The sequence below is a fragment of the Eleginops maclovinus genome, chromosome 22 (assembly GCF_036324505.1).
Source record: "Eleginops maclovinus isolate JMC-PN-2008 ecotype Puerto Natales chromosome 22, JC_Emac_rtc_rv5, whole genome shotgun sequence".
Lineage (NCBI taxonomy): Eukaryota > Metazoa > Chordata > Actinopteri > Perciformes > Eleginopidae > Eleginops > Eleginops maclovinus.
Window position 1 is genome coordinate 21854590 of NC_086370.1, and position 27632 is coordinate 21882221.

The following is a 27632-nucleotide window of genomic DNA, read 5'->3' on the forward strand; positions in this document are numbered from 1 at the left end:
AATGTATAATATTTAGTTTAGTTTTTGTTACGTTACCTTTTATTAAAAGATGTAATGGGTTCATTCTTTTATTTTAAGTACCTTGCAGCATTAGCTGTGGTTTATCTTGAGATATGAATCCATACAACACCAATGCATCCTTGACTTGGAGCTGTCAATTGGTCATCTCTGAGATTTTTAGCAGGGATATTTTGTTAAACATAATTAAAACATATACTTTCTGACCTCCTTCTGGCAAGTGGGGCTACTTATGCTTGCAGGAATTTAAGCATGTTTTTTTTGCTCTTCAGATAAAAGTGGTTGGGACATCAGGGAGCTGAAAATGTATCCTAATGAAATGTAATAGCTTGTACCCACATTGCATGGCCTGGAATCGAATCGCTGCCCATCTCCCCCTTAGCTCTGTAGCTCCTCTCATCTTCCTCACCGGCTGTGTTTACAGAATAAGCCAGCTATCGTCCACACTGCGGTGAAGGTCTTATTCTTGTTAAGCTGTTTACACATGCCTTTGATACCCTGCGACTGAGTTTCCCTGTTACCATGAATAATCCAGTTAACAGAATATCCCAGCCTACCTGTGGTGGTCCCATCCACAGATAAAACAGTCTGCCAGAAACACCATTTTACTGCTGTTTCCCATACAGCGGGAGAAAAACGATAAGCGGAAATGTGAAAGTAAGCTCGCTGCCATTTATTTGTCGACATGAAAGTGCATTCGCAACACCATGCAAGTCTCCGATAGTGCAGACTTTGAAAAAGTGAAAGGAAAAAGGTATTTTCATGCATGGTAACATGTTTAGTGTGGAGGGAAAAATATGGCACTTTAGTGGGTTTTCTTAAATCCAGAGTGTGAGCCAGGATTTTGTGACATTTAAAGCCTTTTTACACCTGGCAAAGACAGGGAGTCCTTGGAGAAAAGACGCAGGTGTGAATCCACTGAGGATGAAGATAAGAGATGCAGGTGAAAACATAAAGTGCAAAATAGTCTAAAAAAAAACAAATGTGGCAAAAATATAGACTTCGAAATATTAAAACACCTCTTCTACGGATAGAGAGCATTTCAAGCTGCATCAAAGCTAAACGTTATGAAATGAGATGCATGTTAAAGATGTATGAATGAGCCCCGCAGGATAGATGGAGAAGTCCCTTGATGCGCCTTAGCAATGGTCTGTTCTCCTTAGCAATGGTCTGTTCTCCTTAGCAACGGTCTGTTAGCAAAAGTTACCAGCCACTGGAATGACCAAATTGACAAGTCAGAATTGAGTATTCAAATAAGCTTTAAACGAGTAAATAAACAATGCTCAGTGCACATTTTTAGTCCTCTTTCAGGGTTGTTCGGAGAGGGAGAACAATATTCAGGTATATAACAAGAAAAAAGCTCAAAAGAAGTCTAAGCTTAAAACGATTATTTAAAAGTACTTCAAAGTGGATTTTGTGGACTGAATTCCCAATTAATGTACCCCTTTCCTCAGGCTCTGGACTTCGAGACAAAGAGCAGCCACACCGTCACTGTGCAGGTGCGAGAAACCCTGAGTTTCCCTGCTGACAACAAGGACAGTGCGATCACCACAGCCCAGGTAAGCACCCCACAGCCTGTCCTCACACTGCTTTCCATTAATCTACATTACAAGTCAGAGCTATCTTAAAACTGTTGTGAATTAACTTAAATCCTCAGGTAAACATCATAGTGTTGGATGTAGACGAGGCGCCACTCTTCTCGCTGCCCATCTACACTTTCAATGTGATGGAGGAACGTATGGTGAACAATATAGGAGCAGTCAAAGCCCGAGACCCCGACAAAGCCAACAAGACCATTCGGTATGCATTTATTTACATGTATTCATCGGTTTGGTTCCCCTGGTATTCTTGTGCAGTAATGCATGTATAACCTCAACCCAGAAAGGCATGATCAAGTAATATACATCTTTCTTTTCAGGACAAACCAAGCTATCGGCATATGTAGGCTGCAAGGATGTCACATTAACTCTCTGTCTCTCTGTTAAGGTATTCCATCTTGGATAAGGACTGCCCCATCAGTATTCACCCGTTCACAGGTCAGCTCTCAGTCCAGAGGATGCTGGACCGAGAGCTGGAGGCCACACACATGTTTCAAGTTAAAGCTCAAGAGGAGTCAAGTGGTAAGCCCCCCCCCCGACACACACACAAACACACACACACACACAGCACAAGTTTATTAATCCTTCAACAATAGAGCCTCAGAGGAAAAATTAAAACCATCTGTTTTCTCTAACTACGGCAACGTGCATTCAGACGGAGATTAGAAAAGCCAAAAGAAACGTTGTGTTCTCTTGTTGTTCAACTCTTCTGGATTTATTCAGGGATGGGAGTGTGGGGCAGGAATGATCTTAAAACCTATAAATGAACCAGCATTTTACCATTTCCTGTTCCAACATCTTAATGTTTTAGAAGCATGAAATGAGGTCTGAGAGATTTTAACGTTTTGTTCTACGACATAAAACGACATATCGTCTGCTAACAAGTGTGTAAATGAGATGACTTAACATCATCAGGCCCAACATTAGCCGCCTTTAGCTTAGCGGTGGTGACCTGAAGTCATGTGACCGTGCTGTAGTTTCTTTATAGCCCAACATTAGCCTCCTTTAGCTTAGCGGTGGTGACCTGAAGTCATGTGACCGTGTTGTCCTTCCTTTATAGCCCAACATTAGCCTCCTTTAGCTTAGCGGTGGTGACCTGAAGTCATGTGACCGTGCTGTAGTTCCTTTATAGCCCAACATTAGCCGCCTTTAGCTTAGCGGTGGTGACCTGAAGTCATGTGACCGTGCTGTAGTTTCTTTATAGCCCAACATTAGCCTCCTTTAGCTTAAGCAGTGGTGCGGTGAAGTCATGTGACCGTGCTGTAGTTCCTTTATAGCCCAACATTAGCTTTTTACTTCAAAAATGGTGGTGTTAATATGTGGAGATTATCCTGCTTAACAAAACGTGTCAGTATCATGGATGTTTGTTTGCCACAGAGATTATTTTTTGTAAAATCCCTAATCCAATGGTAAAATCCCATTGGCTTTTTGTCAACGGAGGCCTTGCTATGCTTAAGTACGGTTCGACCTTCAAAAATACCTCATCACTGCAGCTCTCTGCTCTATTTTTTGGCAGTTCAGTAAGCTGACGTCTGATTTATTGGACTCATCAAGCTCTGGGTGTAACACATTAACATGGATTTTTAAGGATTTAATATATTGCCTTAGCACCTGGTCGTCCGACGGGCGAAGCAGAGAGTAAATCACATTAGAGGCTCTCTTTGTTCCCTTGCAGCTTCCAAACCAAACTATATATATTTTTAGAACTGCGATGAGTGAAATCCAGAGATCTATTTTGGTGGCTTGTCACCATGTTTAAGGAACACAATGGTCCCCTGAGCTTGACAAGGTCCTGGATGTACAGTGCATGTGCTGTACTAAAGATAGTTTGAGTACAGGAGGCATGAAAGGGAATATTTAAAACATCTGTGATGTGAAATAAGCTGCTTTAAAGCGACAAAACCAAAAGGCTCACAAATAGAAATCCTTTCAGGCACTTGACCTCAAACAACATGCATCAAAGCCGGATACACACACACCTGATCTGTATCACTGTGCTCGTTAAGGTTAATTACAAACAAGCTGTGTGAAGAGAACACACCAAAGGGACAAATAATACTCATAAAGAAAACATGGTTGACAATTGGTTTGATTGTGAGACTTGAAGATGGACGTTAAATTAATTTTGCAAGTGATTTTATCTGTTTTTTCTAAAACAAAAATAAATCAAAGCGTCCTATAATCTCTTTTTTATGGAGGACCCTTTCACATACTGAATCAGATTAAATCCATCATGAGAGTTACATGTAAGGATTTGCTCTGAAGAATCCCCGCAGCTCATTGAAATGTCTTTTCCCATCGTCAGAGATAGTTAAGACCAGCTTTAGTCAGGTGTAAAATTAGCTCCTGTGATAAAACATCTGTCATTAAATGTCGGTTAATCTCGTGCTGACGTCTCTCAGCAGGTTTGGAGTCCTTTGTGAAAGTGAACATCATAGTTCAGGACGTCAACGACAACAAGCCTGAACTGAACGTGGATGAGATCTGGGTATGTGAGAACGACCGCACGAAAACGGTAAGAAAACAATGTGTATTTGCAGGTTTACAGTTACATACTCCTCCCTGACTGAAATGCTTTGTAACACTTCTATTGGCGAGTGCTCAACACATTGTACGTGATAAGCTAAGGGACGGGACATGTCTTGACCAATCACAATTAGCTAACTAATCCGATCAGACTGGGCTCTGGTTTCAGACAGAGGGGGAAAAGAGGTGCTGCAGCACAGACAGTATGAGAAAAATAAAGAGCTTTTTGAAGATTAAAGCATGGAGACATGTCCCAGGAGAGACATAGAATACAAATATGAACCTGAGAATGAACAAAATATGTCCTCTCTAAACAGGAACCTCACTAATAGAACAGGCACAACTTGGAGAAAAGGTTGACAGTTTGAAGGAAATAACACCCAAATGCATGGACCTTCAGTCTGGGTAGAGTCTTCAGATGCTGCAATGCCTTCCCTCCTATTTCTAAATTGTGAAAGAAGCTAAAGTAGGTGGAACAAAATAGCTCAGAACATTTCTATACAGTGCTTGTCTGTTAGCTGTTTCACACAAGAACACTGAAATGTGTAGTACAGTAAATGCTTCTCAACAACAATCTTCAACAGATGGAGGAATGTCATTTACATCGAGTTACATATGTCCACATTATGTGTATAAACTGCATTGTGCTCATTTCCCAAACAATAAGTACGCTGTATATATTTAGATATATAAACAAAGTCTGTTTCCAGTATTGATTCATTAGATTTTTGAGTCTTTCCTCAAGAGAAATGCTCACACAACTCTGCACAATATTTAACAGCTGGAGGAATGTAATTTACATTGTGTATATGTTATTAATATGTGCATAAACTGCATGTTAGTAACCCCAAACAACTTGCATAATGTATACATTTAGATTTAGTATAAGCAATGTCTGTTTCCTGGAGGAATTAATCACACTTGGGTTTTTCCTCAGGTTTCTAGGGACACATGCTCGTTGTGCATAAACTGCATTTTGTGCTCATTTCCCAAACTTTAGACCTTACATTTAGATCTGGTATCAAGTCTGCTGCCAGGTTTGATTAAATACATTTTGATTTCTCTCCTCAGGTGATAGGCACCTTGAGGGCGACAGATAAAGACGACCGGCCCGCCTCCTTCAGTTTCAGCCTGACCAGCGAGAACTCCAACTTCTCCCTCAGAGACTATGGCAGTAAGTCTTTGTGTGCACGGAGCATATTTACCTTTCCCTTTGTGTTTGTTGCTCTAAACGCTGCTCGCATGAAGTGCTTTTTTTGCCACTTGTTGCTATGCAACAGCTGAAACTCCATTTGAGGCTTGGTGCTTTGTTGCCCGAAAGTTGAAATTATTTTAACTTTACAAAGCAAGCCTTTGGTTCTCCTCAGCCAGACGGGGGATTTAGAGCCTGCCTGGGACCGTAAGTGCTGTCTAGAATGCACAAAAGCAAATATTGAAAATAATGACAGAAAATGGCTCTGAGGACTTACAGACGACTCTATGTATGCTAAACTCATCCCGGCTAAGTATGTTAAAGGAACACACACTGAGCCACTGCAGTGCTTTTTACAATAACTTCATGCTGACAGGAGGACAGGGACAATTGCACCTCGGTTCTGCAGGAGAGAAGGAACATTTTGTAAGGAAAACACAGGACTAAAATCAGCCACAGCTACAGCGTTACATGTGAATATATTGATTAAACATGACTGCACTAAAAGAAAAGTCACAATTGTTAGAAGGACACACAATCTGGAAACTACGAATGTGGCTATCCATCTGGTGGGTGTTGAAATATATACAGTAGATCAGGTGACATTTAAGGATGGATAAGAATAAAAAACAGGACTAAAATCAAAAACAACTACAGCTTTTAGTCAAACATGTTGACTAAACATGGCTTCACTAAAAGAAAAGTCACTATAAACGAAAGGATATAACATCTGGGAACCATGACTGTGGCAATCCATCTGGCAGGTGTTGAAATATTTCACTGAATAATTAAACTGCGCTCGGGGCAGCAGATCAAAACTTCACAAGGATCATCCAAAATCTTTATGATTCAACTTCTTAGCAATATGGACATCAGGGCCAAGTTTGATATCAATCTTTCCTTATAATCCGGCCAACTGACGGATAATACACACTGGGGTTTTCACTGGCAAGGACTACATAACATTATGTGGGTTAAGATTTATTTACAGGGGAGAATGGAAGAAGGGAATAGGGAGGAAGGGGTGTAGGGATAAATGGATACATGGAAGTAGGAAGGGAGGAATGAATAGAAGAACAGATGTAGATAGGGAGGGAGGGATGGGAGAAAGGTTGTAGTGATAGGGATGAAGGGATAAAGGGATGTGGGTAAAGATGAGGTAGAAAGGGAGATGGTTGGATTATAAAATTGACAAGTTGACCGGGTATAAAAAGCTCAGCAGGTGATTGGAGGTGTTTATAGTTATACTCCATCCTTTACAATAGTATCTGGCTCATAAAAAGAGAGCCGTCTGTTGCTGAAAGATTATCTTAAACTCAAAGCAGCGTCTTCAGTCAGTCGATCTTGTGCCATTTGGGAGAAGAATATCTGTAGAAATAAATATGCAAGTTAGAAACTGTCAGCTTGAATAAACACACTGTGACATTGATGATGGTGTGAAACTCGGCGGAGACATTCGCTTTGATCCAGACACTGATATTTAGGCAAAGGTTGGTGCTCTGTTACGTCAGATTTCCAAAGCTTATTTGGGTTATTCAGCTCAGGACACACAAAATGGCTCGAGTTAAACAGTTTTCATCATTTTTGATCATCACATCCTTCTTATAAATCATGAAAGCCAGAGGAAAAAGTGTTACCAACTGTTCTAGTCAAATATTAAAGTCTGAATAGATGAAAGCCTTAGGTAGTCAGATGAAAGATTTAGGTGAAGTGTTACTATTTAATTTAAGTGAAACATATTGAAAGGAAGATAAACAGAGCGGGGGAAAAAGGCTTGAACTCTCCTCATCCATTTCCTCTATACGCTCAAGCCTGGAGGGTCTCGAACTGAAGAGGAAGATGGAGAGGAGCAGAGGGAAAGACAGATGAGGCAGAGGTAGAGGAAGAGATGAAAGGACGCCGAGAGGAAGAGGTTGGGATTAAAGAAGACGGGTAATATTAAAGTGAAACCGTGTCAAAATGAGGAGAGTAGGGAATATATAAAGGGGAGAGAATAGTAAGCAAGCGTAAACAACAGAGGAGAAGATGATTTAAAAACAGGAGGATAAAAAGAGGAGGAACAGAGGAAGGAGAGAAGCAAATGGAATTCATAAAGGATTGAGGATGAAGAGGAGGATGTGATAAAAGAAGGAAGCATCATTAGCCTAAATGAAAGGGGGAAATGGGGTTATATGAGGAAAGCAGTAACCCAGAGAGGAGGACGATATAGGAATGAATAGAGAGGAGATGCAAATGACTAATGATGTATTTAACTAAGTAGATTTACTTTTACTATTTGAGTTTTTTCATTTTATGTTAATTTGTACTTCTACTCCACTATAATTCAGCGGTAAATGGTGTACTTTTCCTCCACTACATGTATGTAATCCTTTTAGTTGCTAGGCAGATTAGGATGAATGATGGTAAATATAATCTCCCTTAAATCAGACTGTAGTTCACCTGCAGTAAATCCAGCAGCTACCCTGCAGTATACAAAGCCATTCAAACTAGCTGCACCTTTACCAGCTCTGAGAACACTTTAATGATCAATCATTATAAAACATATCAGAGATATTATTCTGAAATGGACCAATCAGACAATGACTACTTTTACTGTCGCTACTTTAAGTACATTTAGAGGAGAGTACTTTCTACTTTCACTGGAGGAACATTTAGAATACTTTCACTGTGACAGAGTATTCCTACACTCTGGTACTTCTACTTTTACTCAAGATTTGAGTACTTCTTCTACCTCTGAAAAGGACACAAAGAGGAGGAGGAGGATATATGTTTTATAAGTGCACGATGTCAGTGTGAACATCTTTTCTCCCCTGAGCCCACACCAAAAATCCTCTGACAGTTCCTCAGCTCACAACACTTTAAGAAAAACACAGCTTACACACTCACAAACATGCAACAAGAGCTGCAAAGTGAAGGCTTTTAAAATATTCATCGACTACCAGCTCTTTAAAATTTGCCGAAAACAAGCATGCTTTCAATACGCGCCCCTGAAAGGCACACAAACTCCAACAGTGAGTTAAGCTGCACAGCAAAGTGACAGCAGTCTGTGTTCAGACCGTGCAAGCTACACCGAGCGCAGTGCATTAAAACCAGACAGACAAGAGAGGAGGAGGAGGAACAAAGGAAAACAAAGAGATGAAGAGAGACTAATGAGATGCAGGAGGAGAGAGATGAGAGACAACAAACGAAATATAGAGAGGACAGTGAGAAGAGTAAATCCGGAGAGACAAATTCAAACAATGACGGAGCAGGAGACGAAGAAGAAGGCTGGGATGAAGGCAGGACAGAAGCTGTTTTCATCTTTTATTCAGTTAGTTAAGGCTTCTTCTGTGTATACAAACACACACACCTTCAGTGACAACAATGGCTCACTGTGAGGTGGCTGTAGAAACTGTTTCCAGACATCTAGAGCTTTTATTAAATGGGTCAATTTAACTACCTTCAGTTGAATATTGCCATGCAAACAGTTTGAGAACAGGAGAGAAGTAACCACTTAAGCTGTGGGCTGAAAGAAAAACTAAAAGAGGGAAGAAGGAAACAACGGTTACAATTGTCCCGACACTATTAAGTATGACTCTCTTGTATGCAGAAAAACTCTTGGATGTGTTAAAGTACTTTTAGTGGCTGTTGGAAGTCTCGAAAAACAGTTGCCAGGGACTCCACGAGTAAAAACCCCACAGGTGAATTTAAAAACGGTTGCTAACAAGTGTCTAAATGAGGCGACTAAACGTCATCACACCCAACATTAGCCTCCTTTAGCTTAGCGATGGTCACGTGAGGTGATGTGAACGTGCTGTAGTTCCTTTATAGCCCAACATTAGCCTCCTTTAGCTTAGCGGTGGTGACGTGAAGTCATGTGACCGTGCTGTAGTTCCTTTATAGCCCAACATTAGCCTCCTTTAGCTTAGCGGTGGTGACGTGAAGTCATGTGACCGTGCTGTAGTTCCTTTATAGCCCAACATTAGCCTCCTTTAGCTTAGCGGTGGTGACGTGAAGTGATGTGACCGTGCTGTACTTCCTTTATAGCCCAGTGTTAGCTTTGTACTTAAAATTGCAGTAACGCTTGAAAATCATGAAGGTGTTGTTAATATGTTGAGATTATCCTGCTGAACAAAGCATGTAAGGGTCATTAACTTGTTTTTGCCACAGATATATTTTCTGTAAGATTCCTTAATCCAATGGAAAAATCCCGTTGGCGTTTTTGTCCAAGAAACTCTAAAGATGCTAACATTTCCAAGATCAATTTAATGTCTAACTTCTCAAATGTAAGTTGTATATCGTTGCTGTATTTTTCCAGTTTTGGTGAGTGATGTGTGTTCGGACGTATAAGCAGTTGTCTGGGATTGGTGTAAAGCTACTGCTGCCATGATTCTCAATGGCTGGTATGTTGTGATCATAGTCCTATTTAGAAGATGTGACGATGTGCCAATACATGTGCGTGAATAGGATTTCATTTGTGAGCTTAAAACACTTAAAAAGTGAAAATGTATTCAGGCAGATAATTCAACCCATTCATGCAGAATCCAGAGCTTCTGTTAGAGAAAGTAGTTTGTTTATTTAGTAAAAACAATGAAACTGAATCCTTAGAGAACACTTTTACTATATTGATGATCAGTGTCTTTAAACAATAATCCCTTTGATTCTGATTTCAATGGTAGAATCAGAGGTAATAATGTTGAGCCAAGTTATATACCTCTTCAGTAGGACCAATTTACTCTCCATTGTGTCCAAATGTCATCAACAGCCACGTTGTTTCTCCTTTATACGATCCCTTAAATCAGAGCTATATTGTACGTTGCTTTTCGAGAGTGTGTCTACGTATGCCTGAGTGTTTGCGAGGGTTTTTCCTGCCATTGTGTTTCTGAAATTCCTCCGGAGTTGGGATATTGTGGAGAAAGGCTCTCCCCATCGTCCCAGCAGGAAACTCCTGCCTGCTGGGGCTTTGAGTGATGACTGTATTGTTGCTCAGGTCTGCACAGCAGCGATGTTCTGTTCTGCTCAACAGTTAGGGTGTGCATTTACCTACGAATATCCAGCAAAATGCATAATTTCCTGCTAGGAACATTGCGTACAGTCTTTGCAAAATAAACATCCATCTTTACAGGAAACAACATCTGGCTTTGGTCATAATAACAATGAAAGTGGAGAAATTGTATGACAAATAAGTCTGTGTCAGTTGGAATTAATTGCAGATGCTTATTGTCACGAGGATACCAAAGATCAGTCCAATTCTTTGGTAAAACAACCTCTTAATTTCACAAATGTTTGTTATTAATACCCTATTTCCTTGTAATGTATATGTCTGGAAGCCCAGGATGGATAAACATACATCAGGCATGAATGTGTGCCAAATTGTGTTTGGCTTAATGAGTGTTTTTGGGTGATCTGTACACCCGGACCTCGAGCCTACGCATCTTCGTCTTTCTTCTTACTTCGTGTATGGACTTGTATAATCACATCTGACCATCATGCATTTGAATAATGGGACATATTTTCTCTAGTGCCATAAAAGTCTCACCTGCAAGGAGATAACAGTATGCTGGTGCATGTATTTTAGAAGTGTGGACGCCAGGAAGCATAGCCAATGCTAATGCTGATAGGAATTAGTAGGTTTTATTTAAGTAAAATGACAAATAAATTGTTTTTCTGACAATAAATTGAGTGTTTCTGGGCCCACCTATACATCCTGACCTACACCAGATGCAAACTTCATCCCTCTCGAGAGAATATATACGATTCTCCGTTGAAATTACTGGAATTACTTTAAGAAGGTTTAGCCACGAACAGCAAAAGAACAGCCAGTCTCTTTCAGTGCTCCTGGACTTTTGCCTTCTTGTCTCTACAACCACATTTGACCTCAATACAATAACAGTGGGGACATATTGTCCATGTTGTCTTGCACTTCTCTTCTGCAAAGGAGATAACGTATGCTGATGCAAGTTACTAAATGTTTGGCCTCATTTATTCAACAATTTCAGATTTTTAAGGTACTGCCATTATCTATAATCCTAAATGTCACAAATCCTAAATGCACCAAAGTGACAGATAATCACAAATGATCCGTCAGCCTTTATGCAACAACTCTCCTCTTGTTCTTATATCTTGCTTTATCCGTGGAACAGACGTTCGCTGTATAAATAGACTTTAAAAAGACAGCGGGTGAACATTAGATCCGCTTTAGTTGAGACAAAGTGATGAGTCAGACAAATTAGACATGGATTTCTGCAGGAAAGAGGAAAGGTACATTGGTGTTGAAAGTGTTGTCGTTTGTAACGCTCACCGTGTTTATTTTTGTGCTTCTTTTGTTCAGACAGCACAGCAGACCTCATAGTGAAAGAGGGGCCGTTCAACCTGGACGACGTCAAGGATTACAGCGTGGATGTGCGCATCAGTGACGGAGGGAGCCCCCTGCAGACCAGCATCACCAAACTGGCAATAAAGGTCTCAAAGTTTCAAAGATTCAAAGGCATTTCATTCCTTTTTCAATGCATGTGCTTTGACAGGACTGGAAAATAACTAAATTCAGACCATTTACCTTTTTCAAAAATCTCTAACTTTGTCGAAATGACTTGTTCAATAAAGCGCATTTCCAACTTTCGAATCACATGCAGTGTTTTCTTAAGATGGACAAACACAGCTTGATTAAATCCCTTTGAATGATGTGCTGATTGAGTGATTGTTTGCATGTTGCAGTCATGTCGCTGTGACGCCAAGAGGAATCCTACAATATGCAAAGCCAGCGCTCGCAGGATGGGAGTGAGTGTTCACGCCCTGATAGCCATCCTGCTCTGCATACTGACCATACTGGGTAAGTTTCTTTATATTTCTGGCTTTCCATTCTTTCTTTCCTTCTGTATTTGTTTGATGGAAACAGACATGGCTCATCACTACTCAGAGGTCTTTAAAGAGGACCTATTCTGCTCATTTCCAGGTTCATAATTTTGCCTTTGCAGACCATTTACATGCACACAAACCTATATAACACACTACAGGAAAGGGAAAACCCCAGGAAGAAATAGGGCATTCATCAGGAGGGAGATCACTCCTTCTTTCCGCTATATTTCTAACAGTCTGCTACTTTTACAAATTAATGAACATCTGTTATATATACACCCTTGCCAAATGAGCTCACACGTTTCAGATTAGGCCTATCGCTGCCAGGGAAAGCTCTCTGTTTTCTGCTATACTCCAGAGCTGTGGCGTCTTGTGGTGCATAACGCCTGCAGGTGAGCTCGCCTCATCTCCCTGCCCCCAGGAGCGCTCTCTGCAATTCTTGCTGTGCAACTCTTTCTGCTTTAATCCTTTCTAAGAGCGCTGAGTTTCTATTTTTGTCTGAAGCATCTCCATACACGTGGACTGCTGCTTCATCACTATGGTCTCTCTGGACAAAAGTTTTGCACTCCAGCTTTAAAGGGGAACTTTTTGTATGTTCACAGGTGTTGAAAAAAGCTATTTATGACAGAAGGAGAATAAAAAAAAGCATGTGAGGGTATTTAGTGGCTCCTAGCATAACATATTAAATCTAAAGATTAGCTGTCCAAGGTTGAGTTGCATTGAGTGTAATTTAGGAGCCAGGTTTTGACCAGACATTAGCACACAGGCTTAAAAACAAATGCATCTTGGAAAATAACATAATTGCGCATGAAGGAGATCGATTTTTTTTAGGGTGTAAGGTATCTTAATGCAGGCATGAACTCTTGCATTGATAGAAATAAAATCTACCCATGATGCAACCTGTTAACTATAGAGGGAATTTTATTTGCTTCAATTCAGAAGAGTTTAAATCCATTGGAATAACAAGTAAGGAAAGAGAAGCAAAGAGAAGAGAAAATGCACCAATCATGATAATCTGCATCAAAACACATTGTACGTGATAGGCTAAGGGGCGGGACATCTCTTAGCAATCACCACAGAGCCGGCCAGCTAACCAATCAGAGCAGACTGGGCTCTGGTTTCAGACAGAGGGTGAAAAGAGGAGCTCCAGCACAGGCAGTATGAGAAAAATAAAGAGGCTTTTGAACATTAGAGCATGGAGACATGTCCCAGGAGAGACACTATACTGATATGAAACTGAAAATGAGAACAATTTGTTCTCTTTTGTAACTCTGAAGGTAGAAGCTGATCTGTCTCTTGTTTATCCCGTGGAAAGCAACTTACCTCTGATCCTTAAATGGGGCTATACTCAGACTTTTGATGTTTTCCGAAGGAGGACATCTGTAGAGAGTTAGCAAAAAAAGTCAAGACTAGAAAAAAGAACGTACTCAGACAAAGGAGAATAATGTGTGTTTGTGAAATCCTCATATTTGAATTAGAGAGCAGAAAGTTTCTAAGACAGTGTTCATAAATGGAGTTCTTGGTTGGTAATAGTCAGGTGCAAAAGTACTTTTTAAACCCTGGGAGATGTATCTCAAGAAGATGGCATCAATGATGGATGCTCAACTCCAGCGCTGAGTGTTTGAGGCTTTATGCACAGATCTGCTTTCCCTTGCTTTGCGATAAATAAGATTTGTGTTGTGTGGGGAGCATTCCACCCCCCTCCCTCCATGTGTTGTTGGTTTTTATGAATAATGCAGCGACGGATGTGGAAATAAAGCCTGCGGTCTTGAGCTCAATATTCTCTTTGATACCTTCGCCCCCTGCTCCTCTTTTCTGGGGAAAAAGAGACACTTGTCATGTTGGATGAGAGGCACGTCTGAGATAGTTGGCCAAACAAGAGGGATCTGGGATGAGGAAGAAAGGCTAAAAAAACTTTAGAGATAAAGAAGGACGGAGGCAGAGTGACAGATGGAAGGAAAAAAAATGGATATCTAGACTTTAGATATGAGCGGTGGAAAAGGGTGAAGCAGGCAGACAGGGAATGAGTGACGGAGCGAGACAGAAAGAGGTTAAAGAAGAGAGAGAATTGTGGGAAAAGCAGCAGAAGAATAGGAGTGGTAATGAGGAGAGTTTATCAGCTCTTTAGGTGCCGTCTGCTTATCAAACAGCGCCAAACACTCAACCTATTAACTATTAATACACTCCTTCACTATCGTGCCTTTCCCCCTCCTTCATCTCTCTCTTCCTCTGTCCCTCTGGGTCTCTCCCTCTCTCCTTATCAAACACCCCCCCCCCCACACCAAAACGCAGGCCAGATTAACTATTTAATGCACTTGTCATTATCTGCCAGGACCCAAAGCAATTTACCGCGCTCCCCATTCACATTTTCTCACAAGAAGTCGGGTTTGACACACGGGAAAAAAAGACAATTTCTCAGTCGTTTTTCCACTAAGAAAAGGAAGCTTCTTCTTCTTCTTCTTTCCCCCTCCTCTCTAAGTCTGATATCTCCAGAGCTTATTAAACTGCAGAGCATGTGTTGTAAAAGATTAATCTGTTGGTTTCCCAGGCAAACTTAAATTAGTCCCGCTCACCCTAGACTAAAAGGCATGGCTAATGCTGCCCGTCCGCAGAGAGAGAAAGAGGTTCATATTGGGACCGAGGCGCCGGGCCTAATCTAATGTCAAATGTACCCTTCTCCTCTTCCTCATCTCTCCTGATTCCCTTCCATATCCTCCTCCATAAGTCTCCTTATTTGTTCCCTTTGTCTTCCTTTCTCCTGCTTCCTTGTCCTCATTCTCTCCTCTCTACGGGCACTAGAAATTCAGAGAGTAGGCAAGAAGAGGAAAAACTTTTCTCTGTTGGTTTCATAACTTAAAGAAGAAAGTTTAGACTAAATAAATGCAACAATTTCAAAACTCAGCCAGGTTTACTCTCATCATATAACCTTTAAAAGGCAAATTAGACCAGAAAAAAGGGCTTTAAAGAGTCCTCTCCTGCTGATGTTCAGGTGTATATCAGTATGTAGTGTCTCTACTTTAAAGAGTCCTGTCCTGCTGATGTTCAGGTGTATATCAGTATCTAGAGTCTCTACTTTAAAGAGTCCTCTCCTGCTGATGTTCAGGTGTATATCAGTATGTAGTGTCTCTACTTTAAAGAGTCCTCTCCTGCTGATGTTCAGGTGTATATCAGTATGTAGTGTCTCTACTTTAAAGAGTCCTCTCCTGCTGATGTTCAGGTGTTTATCAGTATGTAGTGTCTCTACTTTAAAGAGTCCTCTCCTGCTGATGTTCAGGTGTATATCAGTATGTAGCGTCTCTACTTTAAAGAGTCCTCTCCTGCTGATGTTCAGGTGTGTATCAGTATGTAGCGTCTCTACTTTAAAGAGTCCTCTCCTGCTGATGTTCAGGTGTATATCAGTATGTAGTGTCTCTACTTTAAAGAGTCCTCTCCTCCTGATGTTCAGGTGTATATCAGTATGTAGAGTCTCTACTTTAAAGAGTCCTCTCCTGCTGATGTTCAGGTGTATATCAGTATGTAGTGTCTCTACTTTAAAGAGTCCTCTCCTGCTGATGTTCAGGTGTATATCAGTATGTAGCGTCTCTACTTTAAAGAGTTCTCTCCTCCTGATGTTCAGGTGTATATCAGTATGTAGAGTCTCTACTTTAAAGAGTCCTCTCCTGCTGATGTTCAGGTGTATATCAGTATGTAGTGTCTCTCCTTTAAAGAGTCCTCTCCTGCTGATATTCAGGTGTATATCAGTATGTAGTGTCTCTCCTTTAAAGAGTCCTCTCCTGCTGATATTCAGGTGTATATCAGTATGTAGAGTCTCTACTTTAAAGAGTCCTCTCCTCCTGATGTTCAGGTGTATATCAGTATGTAGTGTCTCTACTTTAAAGAGTCCTTTCCTGCTGATGTTCAGGTGTATATCAGTATGTAGAGTCTCTACTTTAAAGAGTCCTCTCCTGCTGATGTTCAGGTGTATATCAGTATGTAGAGTCTCTACTTTAAAGAGTCCTCTCCTCCTGATGTTCAGGTGTATATCAGTATGTAGTGTCTCTACTTTAAAGAGTCCTCCCTGCTGATGTTCAGGTGTACCACTTAAAGATGTCCCGCCCCTTAGCCTATCATGTGTTGGAGCGCTAGGCAATAGAAACGCGAGTGTTGCATATTGTTTACAGACCTTGCTTCCAACGTCTCTTTTTCTTTGAGTTATCCTTCATTTCTCCAAATTATACATAATATAAATGCCCACAGCTAACACATATAGGTCCTTCCTGATCCACCACTATACAAATCAGTTGTTAAATAAACCGTTTTCTGATCTGTGGACAAGGTTTGGTTGCAAAACAAGATAGAAAATGATCCAGGTTCTGCTGGTTAAAAGTCAGTATCTGAACTTAGTTTTAAAATGAACTTAACCTTTATGACTTTCTCCACATCTCACAACAAAATGCATCATCTGTAATTGCCCACAGGTGTTTAAACCATCCTCATTTAACACCCCATTATAAATTACTTTTACAAAACAGAAACAGCTTCTCAGATTTGACCCTGCTTTGTTTAGGGTTTGGTTTAGATTAAGGAACAAACTGACTTGATTGGGCTCTGTGAAAGGTCATAGTTTGGGTTGATTGTGAGAGGGAAACAGGAGGCGAGCAGTGCTCTCTGTTGACCCGTCAGAGTTTCTTCCTCTGCAGACTTCTTGTCTACTTGCTAATGACGGAAGAGAAGCAAAATTCCTGCAGCTGCACGAACAAAAACAAAGACTTTTTCTGATGATATTTCTTAGGACTCTTATCCTCTTTTTGCACTTCCTTACGTCTTCATCACTCCTTCCCTTCCTGATCTTTTTGTACTCATTTCCCTTCTTGTATTTGCTGACTCTCTCTTCCTGTTTGTTATGCTCACCTCTCTTTCACTCTGTGTTTGTCTCTGGTTGAGTAGATTCATCTAAAGTTTTCATGCTCCGGGCGAACGCCTCAAACACCTTCATCCATCCACTGCTAATTTCCCCTCGCTTCTTTCCCGCTCTGTTTTCTAGTTTCAATCCTCGTTAGCGCTCCACTTTCCTCACTTTGTTTCTTGCCCCCATTTTCTTTGCCTGGCCTAATTCATAGAAGTCTTGGCCCAGCAGGAACATCTACTTTTGAGTTCTACAGATTGCACCAATGAATAGGAATTTCTTAAACATGCAACAGTCTGTTTTCACACGCCTACATAAAGATGATTCACAATTTGTGTTAAACTGTGTTTTTCTCTGCTGTTTTCCAGTCATAGTGATCCTGTTTGTGATGAGGAAGCGCTACCAGAAGGACTCTCTGGCCAGTATGAAGAACAGCGGGGAGATCCACGAGCAGCTCGTCACGTACGATGAAGAGGGCGGAGGAGAGATGGACACTAATGGGTATGTCAATATAATCAAATATATATTTTCTAAAACACACAAAATAATTTAATTTGAAATAATTAATTTAATATTATTATTTTATTCCTAATATTATTGATATATTGTTTTCATTGTTTATATTATTATCATTAGGGTTATTATTTGAATTTAATGTCTAGAAATAAAACAATAAAGGGATTTTTATTCAACATTAAATCTGATATTTCATGCATCTTTTTATTGTTTGTATTGGTATTGTTATTATGATTATATTAATATTATTGTTATTATTATTATTGTAGATTTAGGTTTTTAAATGCTTCTTTATATTTATGTTCTTATTTTATTTTGTGCTATTATTAATATTTTGCCCACACTCATACCCTATATATTAACCCCCCACTGATATGCAATATTCATTACATTTTGCTTAATCTGTCCATTTGATGACCCAGTTTGAAAAAATAAATGATTAAAGTTTAATCTCATCTGAATTTAATCCTATCCATATTTAAACGGTACTAAAACCATACATAATCCCTACACACAGTCCATAATAACACCAGCATACTGTTTGCTGTAATAGGTCATGATGGCAAAGTGGTGACACAAGCAATGAGCAGAACAGTGTGAACATGTACAGGTGGAGTGTGTGTGATTTTAGCCTTTGCAGACCATTTACATGCACTAAAACCCAAAGAACACACACTACCGGAACTGGAAAACCCCAAAAGCATAACAGGGCCTCTCTAACAATGATTCCTCTCTTTTAAGCTACGACGTCTCGATCCTCTCTTCCGCCTGCCACGACGGCTCCCTGCTCCGCCACCCGGACCACCACCAGCACCCCTCCCTCTACGCCATGGTGCAGAAACCCTCCCACCATGCCCCACCCACCGCATGCAAAGGCGACATGGCGGTGATGATCGAGGTGAAGAAAGACGAGGCGGATCACGACAGGGACGGCTTCCCATACGACACGCTGCACATCTACGGCTATGAGGGTCCCGAGTCTTTAGCCGAAAGCCTCAGCTCTTTGGGAACTTCTCCACCGGCTCCAACCTGGACTACGACTTCCTGAACGACTGGGGTCCGAGGTTCAGGACCCTCGCTGAGCTGTACGGCGTGGACGGACCTGAGTACTACCATCAGTACTGATAGAGACCTTCTAGTTAATAAGAATATGCCAAAATACACACACGATCGCATCAAAAACAGCCATAAACACACAGTCACACACAGAGTGGTGCAGGGATGACGTATTTTTGCAGGTTAGCATCGCAAGGGTCTCCCTCTACTAAGAGCAATCAGATTTTCCCTTTAGAGTTGGAAATATAAACCCACATTCATGATACTTTTATGTTGTGTTCTGCAGGATAATCACCAAGTTTTGACACCACCTTTAACATTTTTTAGGCGTAAATGCAATCTCCAGAGGTAAAAAGCTAACAAAAAGCTAATATACGCTAACTACAGCACGGTCACATGACTTTACCTCAACACCGCTAAGCTAAAGGCGACTAATGTTGGGTATCATGACGTTTAGAAGTCTCATTTAGGCCGTTGAGACCTTATTTTAGGCTTTTAATTTAAAAAAAAACATTGACTTTGAGATGAGAGAACAGGAAGTGGACTCATTCCTGGGTTTTAGGACTCATTCATGCACCACTCTCCAGCCAAAAGCATGCAAGAAAAACACACATCCACACACTAATAGAAGCAGGCTTTGACGCTGTCCAAGAGCTTCAATCTGTTCTTGTTTTTGGAGATCTTTTTCTTCTTCTTTTTTGAGATTCACATTTGCCTCCTCCTCCTCCTCTTCCTCTGACAAAGAGGAGATCACACGCCATGAGAGAAAGTGAGAAGTAACTGCTTCACACGTGTGCAGGAGGATTGATTGATGGTGACAGCGTGAGATTTACACCCCCACCCCCCCCCCCCCCCATGATTCCACCTGAGAAGACCTGCGAGTCCGGTTGGATGAAGCTCCAGAGCGAGTTAACGATGGATAACAGACGGGTTAATCGGGTCACTGCTGGCTGGAGATTATTTTTCTCTGTTATACCAATTATGTTTTGTCCTTTTGCGTTTAATTGATGTCTTAGTTCCTTTGTGCGTCACCATTTTGCGTCCCCTTTTGACTGAATTGCAGGTAAATGTTTGTCTTAATTAGTTCGTTCTATGCACCATTTATTTATATACCAATGATGCATATTTCTAACTAAATATGGACAACTAGAAGTGGACTCATGACCTATTTTTACCCCAAAACTCATGCATTAAAACCATGCATTCTTGAATTAAATGTTACTCAATTAATGAACCCTGGTGCATCCCTTTAAACGAGTTCAGATGGCAGAAATGTCCAAGAACTGCAGTAAAAATATCATATATTTATAATATTTTAACCATGATAACAATTGATTTTTAAAGAAAGTGAAGAATTTAAAACCCTAAAAATCCAGTTTTTTGTGATAAAAAAAGTAGTTTTTCAAGAGCATGAAACCAGAAATATGCCCCAAGTGTTAAATATAGGTAAATAATATAAGAACACACCACATATTGACATTTAAATCAAAGGGAGATTCAAATATCTTCCTGTTGGGGATGCAAAATGGTGCATTTCAAATCAACTCCTCTTTGATTTTGCCATAATATACCCGTCTTCTCTTCGGGGTTGACGGCCTGAAATCTCTTCAATCTTTGATGTGTTTTTTTTTATACTTGACAAAAGGGCCATAAACACGAGGAGAACGAGGTGATTCTACTTTTTGATCTGATTTGACTTGTAAATACGAATCGCCTGAGGGGCTTATTGTTGGAGGTGAAACGTTTCCACAGGAGTTTTAAAAACTCAAAGAGGTTTCGAGTGTTTGATCACAGCAGGGGGGGAGAGGGGGCGGCGGTTGTGTTTGTGCTTTTTTCTGAAAGAGTCAAAAGGAAACCGTATCAATGGAGAGATATCAGTCTGTGAAGTCCAGTGGGTTATTTGTGAGATGCCTTCTGAACGCAACATCGCAGCACTCTTGACAATAAGGTGTGACGAGTTGTAAGAAAAAGTTCCGATAAGCACAACAACATTTTCCTGAATTTGACCACAGTTACCGTCTTTTAAAGTAGAACCATTATGACTAATTATAGTAGGAATTTTCCACAGAATTTTGTACATTTCCCAGAAATCTAAGAATGGAAACCCAGCAGGAAAGACAGACTGGGAGGAAATGGCTACTGCTGCTGCTCGGACAGAATTACAGCCTGTTCCCGGGGTTTTTATTTGACAGAACCTATCATCACGGTTTATTGTTCAGATGAAATCCCAATTCTCTGAGGCCCACTGGAACCAAAGTCATTCGGAAAACTCCGGAAACACGGAGTGTCAGGAGCAGCCTCTGAGGTGGCTTCAATAGCTTTAACCTCTCATCCTTTCTGGCTGCTGTCCGGACAAAAACGCCTCCAAAAACATGGCAATCTTTGGAGGATCTTTATAGAAAAACGCTCTCATTCAACAGCTAGCACTTCCAATCATACAATTAAGGCTCAATCCTAATGTTTTTATTTGGGTTATCACAAGGATCATTTCTACACTTTTACAGCTGCAATGTTTATTGAGTGTTCAGCCAAGTAAACACAATATTCAACACGTGGTATACATGATCAGTTACCCATAAAAAGACACTCCTTGGAACCATACCAAAAATATGAAATCTTCCAATGAATTTAAACTGTTAAAAAAAGGCACAGAAATCATGTTTCCGAAGCAAGAACATTATTTTGGCAATTAAGTTCAAAAAGCAATGAATCAATTAACACCATTTTGTTTCTGATTCACTGATTGGTTGACTGACTATTTGCATTAGCTTCATCATTTTTGTAATTAATGAGTTAATGTCAATTTCAATTTAGCACATGTTCTAATAATGGATTTGCTCTTAAGGTAATCAGTAACAATTGACCGCTAGTTTTCCAAGGCAAGCCATTAGAGCGAAACAATACCAAGGCAAATTTTGGCTGATGAATCCGGCATTTATAAAAGGTCATGAAGGTAGAAGGTCACTTATTGTTAGTAAGTACACCTTTAAATCAGCCCAGTTGCCATTTAAATTCATTGTTCTGCAAAATGCTCAGCCCCGTCTCCTCTAGAGAGTCAAATTTCATTACAGTTTAGAGAATACGGTTTATTTATCCTCCTGTTTATTCTGTTTTCTTTGGACTTGAACTTGTTTTTCTTTAAAAACGCCGGCCTCCTTGGACGGCCATTTGACGGACACAATAGCTGGAAGCCCTGAAAACGTTTTCCTGTCAGGTTTTCGTGTAAATACTTTAGAGCAGTGAGTTCGTCCACCTCCACATCACTCTCAGTCTGTCCCTCTCCCTGTTTGCCTCCCCCATTATCTTTCTCTCCCTCTAATCAGCTATAACCAAACAGCGCACTGGACTTCCTGTCCATCTGGAGTTAAGCCCCGCCCCTTCCTGTCCGTGTTATCTCTCCCGGGGAGGGCAACACATTGTGTTCACTTCCTGTTAGCTCGCCTGGGAAACAACCTTAGAGAGGAAAAAGGGGGTTAAGAAATCCAGAAAGAAAAGATGGAGAGAACAATGTGGAGCAGTGATGAGATCTCCAGAAACCCTTCGGAGTGTGTGTGATGAAACCGACACACACACACACACACACTCTGAGATGGTGTCAACATCCTGGCATCTTCATGAGTTTAGACAATAGAGATTACCTCACTTTGTGGCAGACAAAACTAAAAAACGTGCCTCTGTTTATGCCTCTTTTGTCATTTTTACACTTAAAGGTTTGCACTGATGGTTCAAATTGGAAGTGTTTATGTAAGAAGAAGTCAAAGACACCTTGGAGAGTCTAAAAGATATTTCCAAATTCCAATCAAACATGTTTTTTATAAGCCTTGTTTTACAGTCATTTGAACGTTTTCTGGCCATCTTCGTTTGGGTCAAAGAAAAGAGACTCACCTTGTGACTCTTCACCGTTGCACTGGAGGAAGTGTTGTTTTGTTCTGTCATTTCCTAGTATTATATTTGCATTTCTGTGTGTTTTCACCGTAATTTCAGCCTTTATTTTAAAGTATGTGAACAAAAATGATGTATGTTTCGAAATCAACACCTACATTGTCCAATTTCTTAACAGCAATAAGTGTTGCATGTACTTTGGGCGAGAAAATCCAAGCAACTTTAGAGCTGGATTGGGCGAAAAACGTCTCCAATTTTGGCCAGCAGTGTTTTCCCACTTTTACGACTTTTCAAAACTCCTCTCAAAAACATAATTACATTCACAGTGATTCATTTAAAGTGTCATATTTGTTCTTATTTTGTATTTCATCAAGATAAGACTTCCTTATTTCTTATAACATTTAAAGGTTCCCTGTTATACTCTTCTTCAACACTATATTATAGGTCTCAGACTGGCTGAAACACCAAACAGATCATTGTAGCATCCCATAATCCCCTCTGTTTAAGCCCCCCCCCCCCAACCCCGAGAGATGATTGGTTTAAAAAAACGCAATGGTGCTCTAGAAGAGGATCCAGGTGATAAGTGGGGCGGGTATTGGCTAATGGTTGCACAAACCCAAGAAAAGATTGTGACATCACAAAGTGGCCAACCTCTGATCAGCAGATTGACAGGTTTCATAGAAATGGATCAGGACAAAAAGAGAGGGGGTCTTTGTTTCTGAATCCTTCTGAGTCTCTTGACACAGAGGGGACACATATTTATGTATACAACACATGAACAAGTGGATTTTGCACAATAGGTGACCTTTAAAACACACTTTATGTCATTTATATTTGGATTTGATTGCAGAACATCACTACTTTCCTGAGGATGTGCAAAGGCCACCGTGTAATAGTGATTTAAAATCCTAAAAAAGTGCCATTTTCATTTCTATTTTCTGGACAGCAGTGGTTCTGTGAGAGCGTCTGCCTCTGTTAGAATACACTTTGGGTGCAGACAGTCAAAATACACCTTTCAGGTTGGGATCCATGCACAAAAAAATACACCTTTTTCACCTTTAATGTCAAAAAACAAACACCTAATATCATTATACTTGCTTCAAAAACCTTGAAGGGATGTATCTGTAATTTAATCTGTGTATCCCATGTGTTTTTGAGGGACTGAAATGTACATAGAAAAAAAAATGTGCCTAAAGGTGATTTTTTTTACCCTGCCACACCTCGTTTTTCTTCGTTCAACACAATCTGTTTTAATTGCTGTGAAAAGTTTCTAAAAAAGGAAATGTGTGTGTGATTTTCTGTCTGTGCATCCACTGTGTGTGTGTGTGTGTGTGTGTGTGTGTGTGTGTGTGTGTGTGTGTGTGTGTGTGTGTGTGTGTGTGTGTGTGTGTGTGTGTGTGTGTGTGTGTGTGTGTGTGTGTGTGTGTGTGTGTGGGTGTGTGTGTGTGTGGGTGTGTGTGTGTGTGTGTGATACACTCAAATGGGTGTCAAACCATTCAAAAAAGAAGAGAAACCACGTAGGAATAAGATGTTGTGTAAATACAGTAAGGGGTCATCAAGGGAGCAACATGTGCCTTTATGCTTTAAAAAAAATACTGTACTTCATTTTTTTGATGGCAACACAATGTTTTTATATTTTGTTTTTATGGTGTATAGCAACTACTTTTTATTACCTGACATTTTTGTAAGTGTAGAATAAAAATAAACACTCAAATATGATTTTTGTTGTCTTGTTTTTGTCACTTTCAGGTTCATATCAGTACTTAGTGTCTCTCCTGGGACATGTCTCCATGCTTTAATGTTCAGAAAGCTCTTTATGTTTCTCATACTGCCTGTGCTGCAGCACCTCTTTTCACCCTCTGTCTGAAAACCAGAGCCCAGTCTGCTTTGATTGGTTAGCTGGCCGGCTCTGTTGTGATTGGTCAATCGCTTAGAGATGTCCCGCCCCTTAGCCCCGATAATGTCTAGACCTTATTTCAACCAAAAATACATTCAGAAAACGGCTGACTTCCAGATGAAGGAACCAGAAGTGGTCAAATGCTGACTCATTTCCAGGTATGAGGACTCATTCCTGCAGCTCTGTATTGAAGCAGCATGGGGGCTGATAGATTGGAAACGGTGGGGTATTTAAATCGTGTCTCTCTTTGTTTCTAGGCAGCTTGTACTTCCAACTCCCTGATCAACTTTAGTTTGATGCCTTAAGAAAACACTGATGCACTGAAGGGTCCGGCAGCGTGATATTGCACTGAAGTGGGTAATAAAAGGGGCTAGAAAAATAATCTCCAGCTGTGGCAGACTGTAATGAGACAGGAAAGTCATGGTGGAATTTGTTTGGACCGTGTGTAAATTAGATCAATTTAAATCAAATAAAATACAAATATTTATATAAAAATATAAAATCCGAAAAGAAAGAAAGTGAAATAAAACATAAATGAAATAATAATGTGTTTACAATAAAAAGTAAAATAAATAAATAATTATATGTATATTAAAATAAGAAGTAAAGTTAAAATGTCAAAAAAATTGGTCAAACTAAGAAATTAAGGTAAAGATGTGTAATAAAAAAATAATATAAATAAAGATTTGTTTACAAAAAATGGTAGTAAAAGAAAAATGTCCAATACATAAAAAAACATAGAATAAAATGATTATAAAAACATAAAAAGTTAAAGAAAAATGTGCAATAAAACAATACAATTAAATAGAAAATGTGCATAAATATAAGACAAACAAATCTCACCACCACAGAGTTATATGTCCAAAAGACTTGTGTGTGTTAGGTTGCTGTACATCTTATTTTGAGGTTATTTCTGCTTGTTGAGTGAAGAAATGTGATAGTATCGTACCTTAAACTGCTGACTCATCACAACTTCACATCTACACAATGCATGTAAACTAGATAATGATCCTTAACATAATAACTATAAACTGTATATATATTTGAATGTCAACTGAGTCCCTCTCTCAGAGACAGAAGTGGAGGTAGAGTGGCGTTCACTTGCTTTAGAGTCGTCATATGGGTTTTTATGTACGGCAGTAACACAACGGAGCTGTTTCTGATGGAAGTTGATCTTTCTGACACATTTCTATGTATGTATGCAGCCTAACATGGGAAAAAAACAAAGCCTGAAGCTCTGTGGACACCTGGTGCTTGATCAGTAAGTCAAAATCAAGTGTGTGTTTCATTGTGTGCGTGTGTGTGTGTGTGTGTGTGTGTGTGTGTGTGTGTGTGTGTGTGTGTGTGTGTGTGTAGTCCCAAACAAAGACACTTTCCCCCTTTCTCTTTTCCCCCTGTGGTTATGTCGTCACGTCTCATATGGATGTGATCACATGTTTTCCAGGTCTGGCCCCGCACTCCTCCGGCCTCTACAATAATAAAATCTCAAAAAACCTGCGGTGAATTTACACTTGGATTGACAAAAAACAAAACAGAGGAAGTCCTGCGACTCACATGTCAAAGATCAATGTTAAGGAGATCAGAGCTTTTCCTCACACCGCCTTAAACATGTGTAATGTTTGACATGTTGGATCATTTTTACAAAGAGGAACAGAGCTGATGTTCACCACATGGGATCTTATATGTAAGAGGATAATGGTGATGCAAGATCCTGATCATTATCCCACTTATTACACGGATACCGACTAAATAAACAAACAAAATACTCAAAATAAAGTGTATTTTTTAACTCAGAATCTGCATTTCAAGCTCATTTCTGACTCCTTGTCCCCCCTCCTACCCTCGCTCATATTTCCTTTATGATAACCTTCTCTAATACCTAATCAGGAATGCTTTTAAAAAGCTTTCACAGAGTTTTTATGAGCAGCAAAGCCACCAAGTTCACTGTCATCAGCTATTCAGGCGAGCAAGGATGGCTGAAAGATGTGACAGATGTGTGCAGGAAGAAGGAGTGAGACTGAGAGGAGATGGAGAAAGAGAGAGGAATATTTCCATCTCATCTTCCCTCTTCGTATAAGCTCAACTTTTTTGTGGTGCAGTAGCAGCTGGCGGCAACATGCTAAACATTGGTCAAACTACAAAAACCCGACCATTAAACCGAAGCATGCTTTATCCTGGAATATGATTTCATGGAGACTGCGAACCGGAGGATCCTTTGAAGCCTGATCAAAGAAAGTCTGAATTTTGAAGTGGGCCGCAGTGTGTGTTTACATGCAAAAGGAGGTGATACGGGTTAGCTGTTTACACAACTACTGCATGTAATCCAGTTAGAGAACACTCCTGTCACAAGAGCCAGGGAAGTGGTTCCCTGCTGCTCCCGACTTGTCATTCCCTGCACGATTCTGGTCATTTATTTGGTGGAAAACCAAGAACATGAACTTTTTCGTCGTACCTGACTTTTATAAATCCAAAAACGCCCTACATTTCACAAATTTCAGACGGATTTCAAAAGATCCTCGCCTTTCCTGAACAAGCTAATGCTAAGTTGAGGCTAACACACCCGATTTTGCAAACTATGAATGACTTTTGAAAGCTAGTTTTGGGGACATTATGATTTGTCTTCCCCTCTCTACTAGGAGATTTCCTCCCTCTGAAAAGAAACTAAAAGAGTGTGTATGAGCATTACAAGACAAGGTAGAGCAACACGGGCAAACTATGCGAGACGTTGAGATAGCAGCTACAGATCGAAACGAAGTTTGAGGCTATACGGTTAGCAGCTGAAGCGAAATACCTGGATGACCGCTGCAAGGAACTGGAGGGGCGATCCAGGAGAGATAATACTGGTTGTTGTGGGGGTTGCAGGGGCCTCGTCCTACTGAGTTTATAGATGGATCAAGTCTATCGTTCGCTGCAGAAAAAGCCAGAACAGGGACCATTGGTTGCAAAAGCGCACTTCCTTTCACAATGAGGAGGTCTCTCCTCTTCTGAATCGGGGAAACAAGATTTCCATCTTTGCTGTCCAAACTTTCACTGTTAATAAGAAGCTACTTTTAGTTCAACCAGTTGATGCCCTTCGTTTCACTACAGGTGGAGTAATACACACAAGTAACGATCAAACCTTCAGAGGTTTCAAATCTCAAAGAGAACAAACTCTCTTATCCATATCCTTACTAGTCAGGAGGGAAATGGTGCACTAATCATCTCAAATTGTTTATTGTATGTGATCCT

The 27632-nt window shown here is 40.3% G+C and overlaps 1 protein-coding gene across 1 annotated transcript in view; it reads left to right on the plus strand.

Moving 5' to 3' along the window:
• Positions 1-24226, plus strand: part of cdh5 (cadherin 5) — a 36643-nt gene extending 12417 nt beyond the window's left edge. The window contains 10 exon segments of the mRNA XM_063874857.1: positions 1473-1577; positions 1676-1818; positions 2005-2138; positions 4022-4131; positions 5214-5316; positions 11645-11775; positions 12028-12142; positions 17422-17554; positions 18311-18573; positions 18576-24226. Coding sequence (XP_063730927.1) covers positions 1473-1577; positions 1676-1818; positions 2005-2138; positions 4022-4131; positions 5214-5316; positions 11645-11775; positions 12028-12142; positions 17422-17554; positions 18311-18573; positions 18576-18694 — 1356 coding nt within the window. The 3' untranslated portion in view covers positions 18695-24226.
• The last annotated feature ends 3406 nt before the right edge of the window (positions 24227-27632 follow it).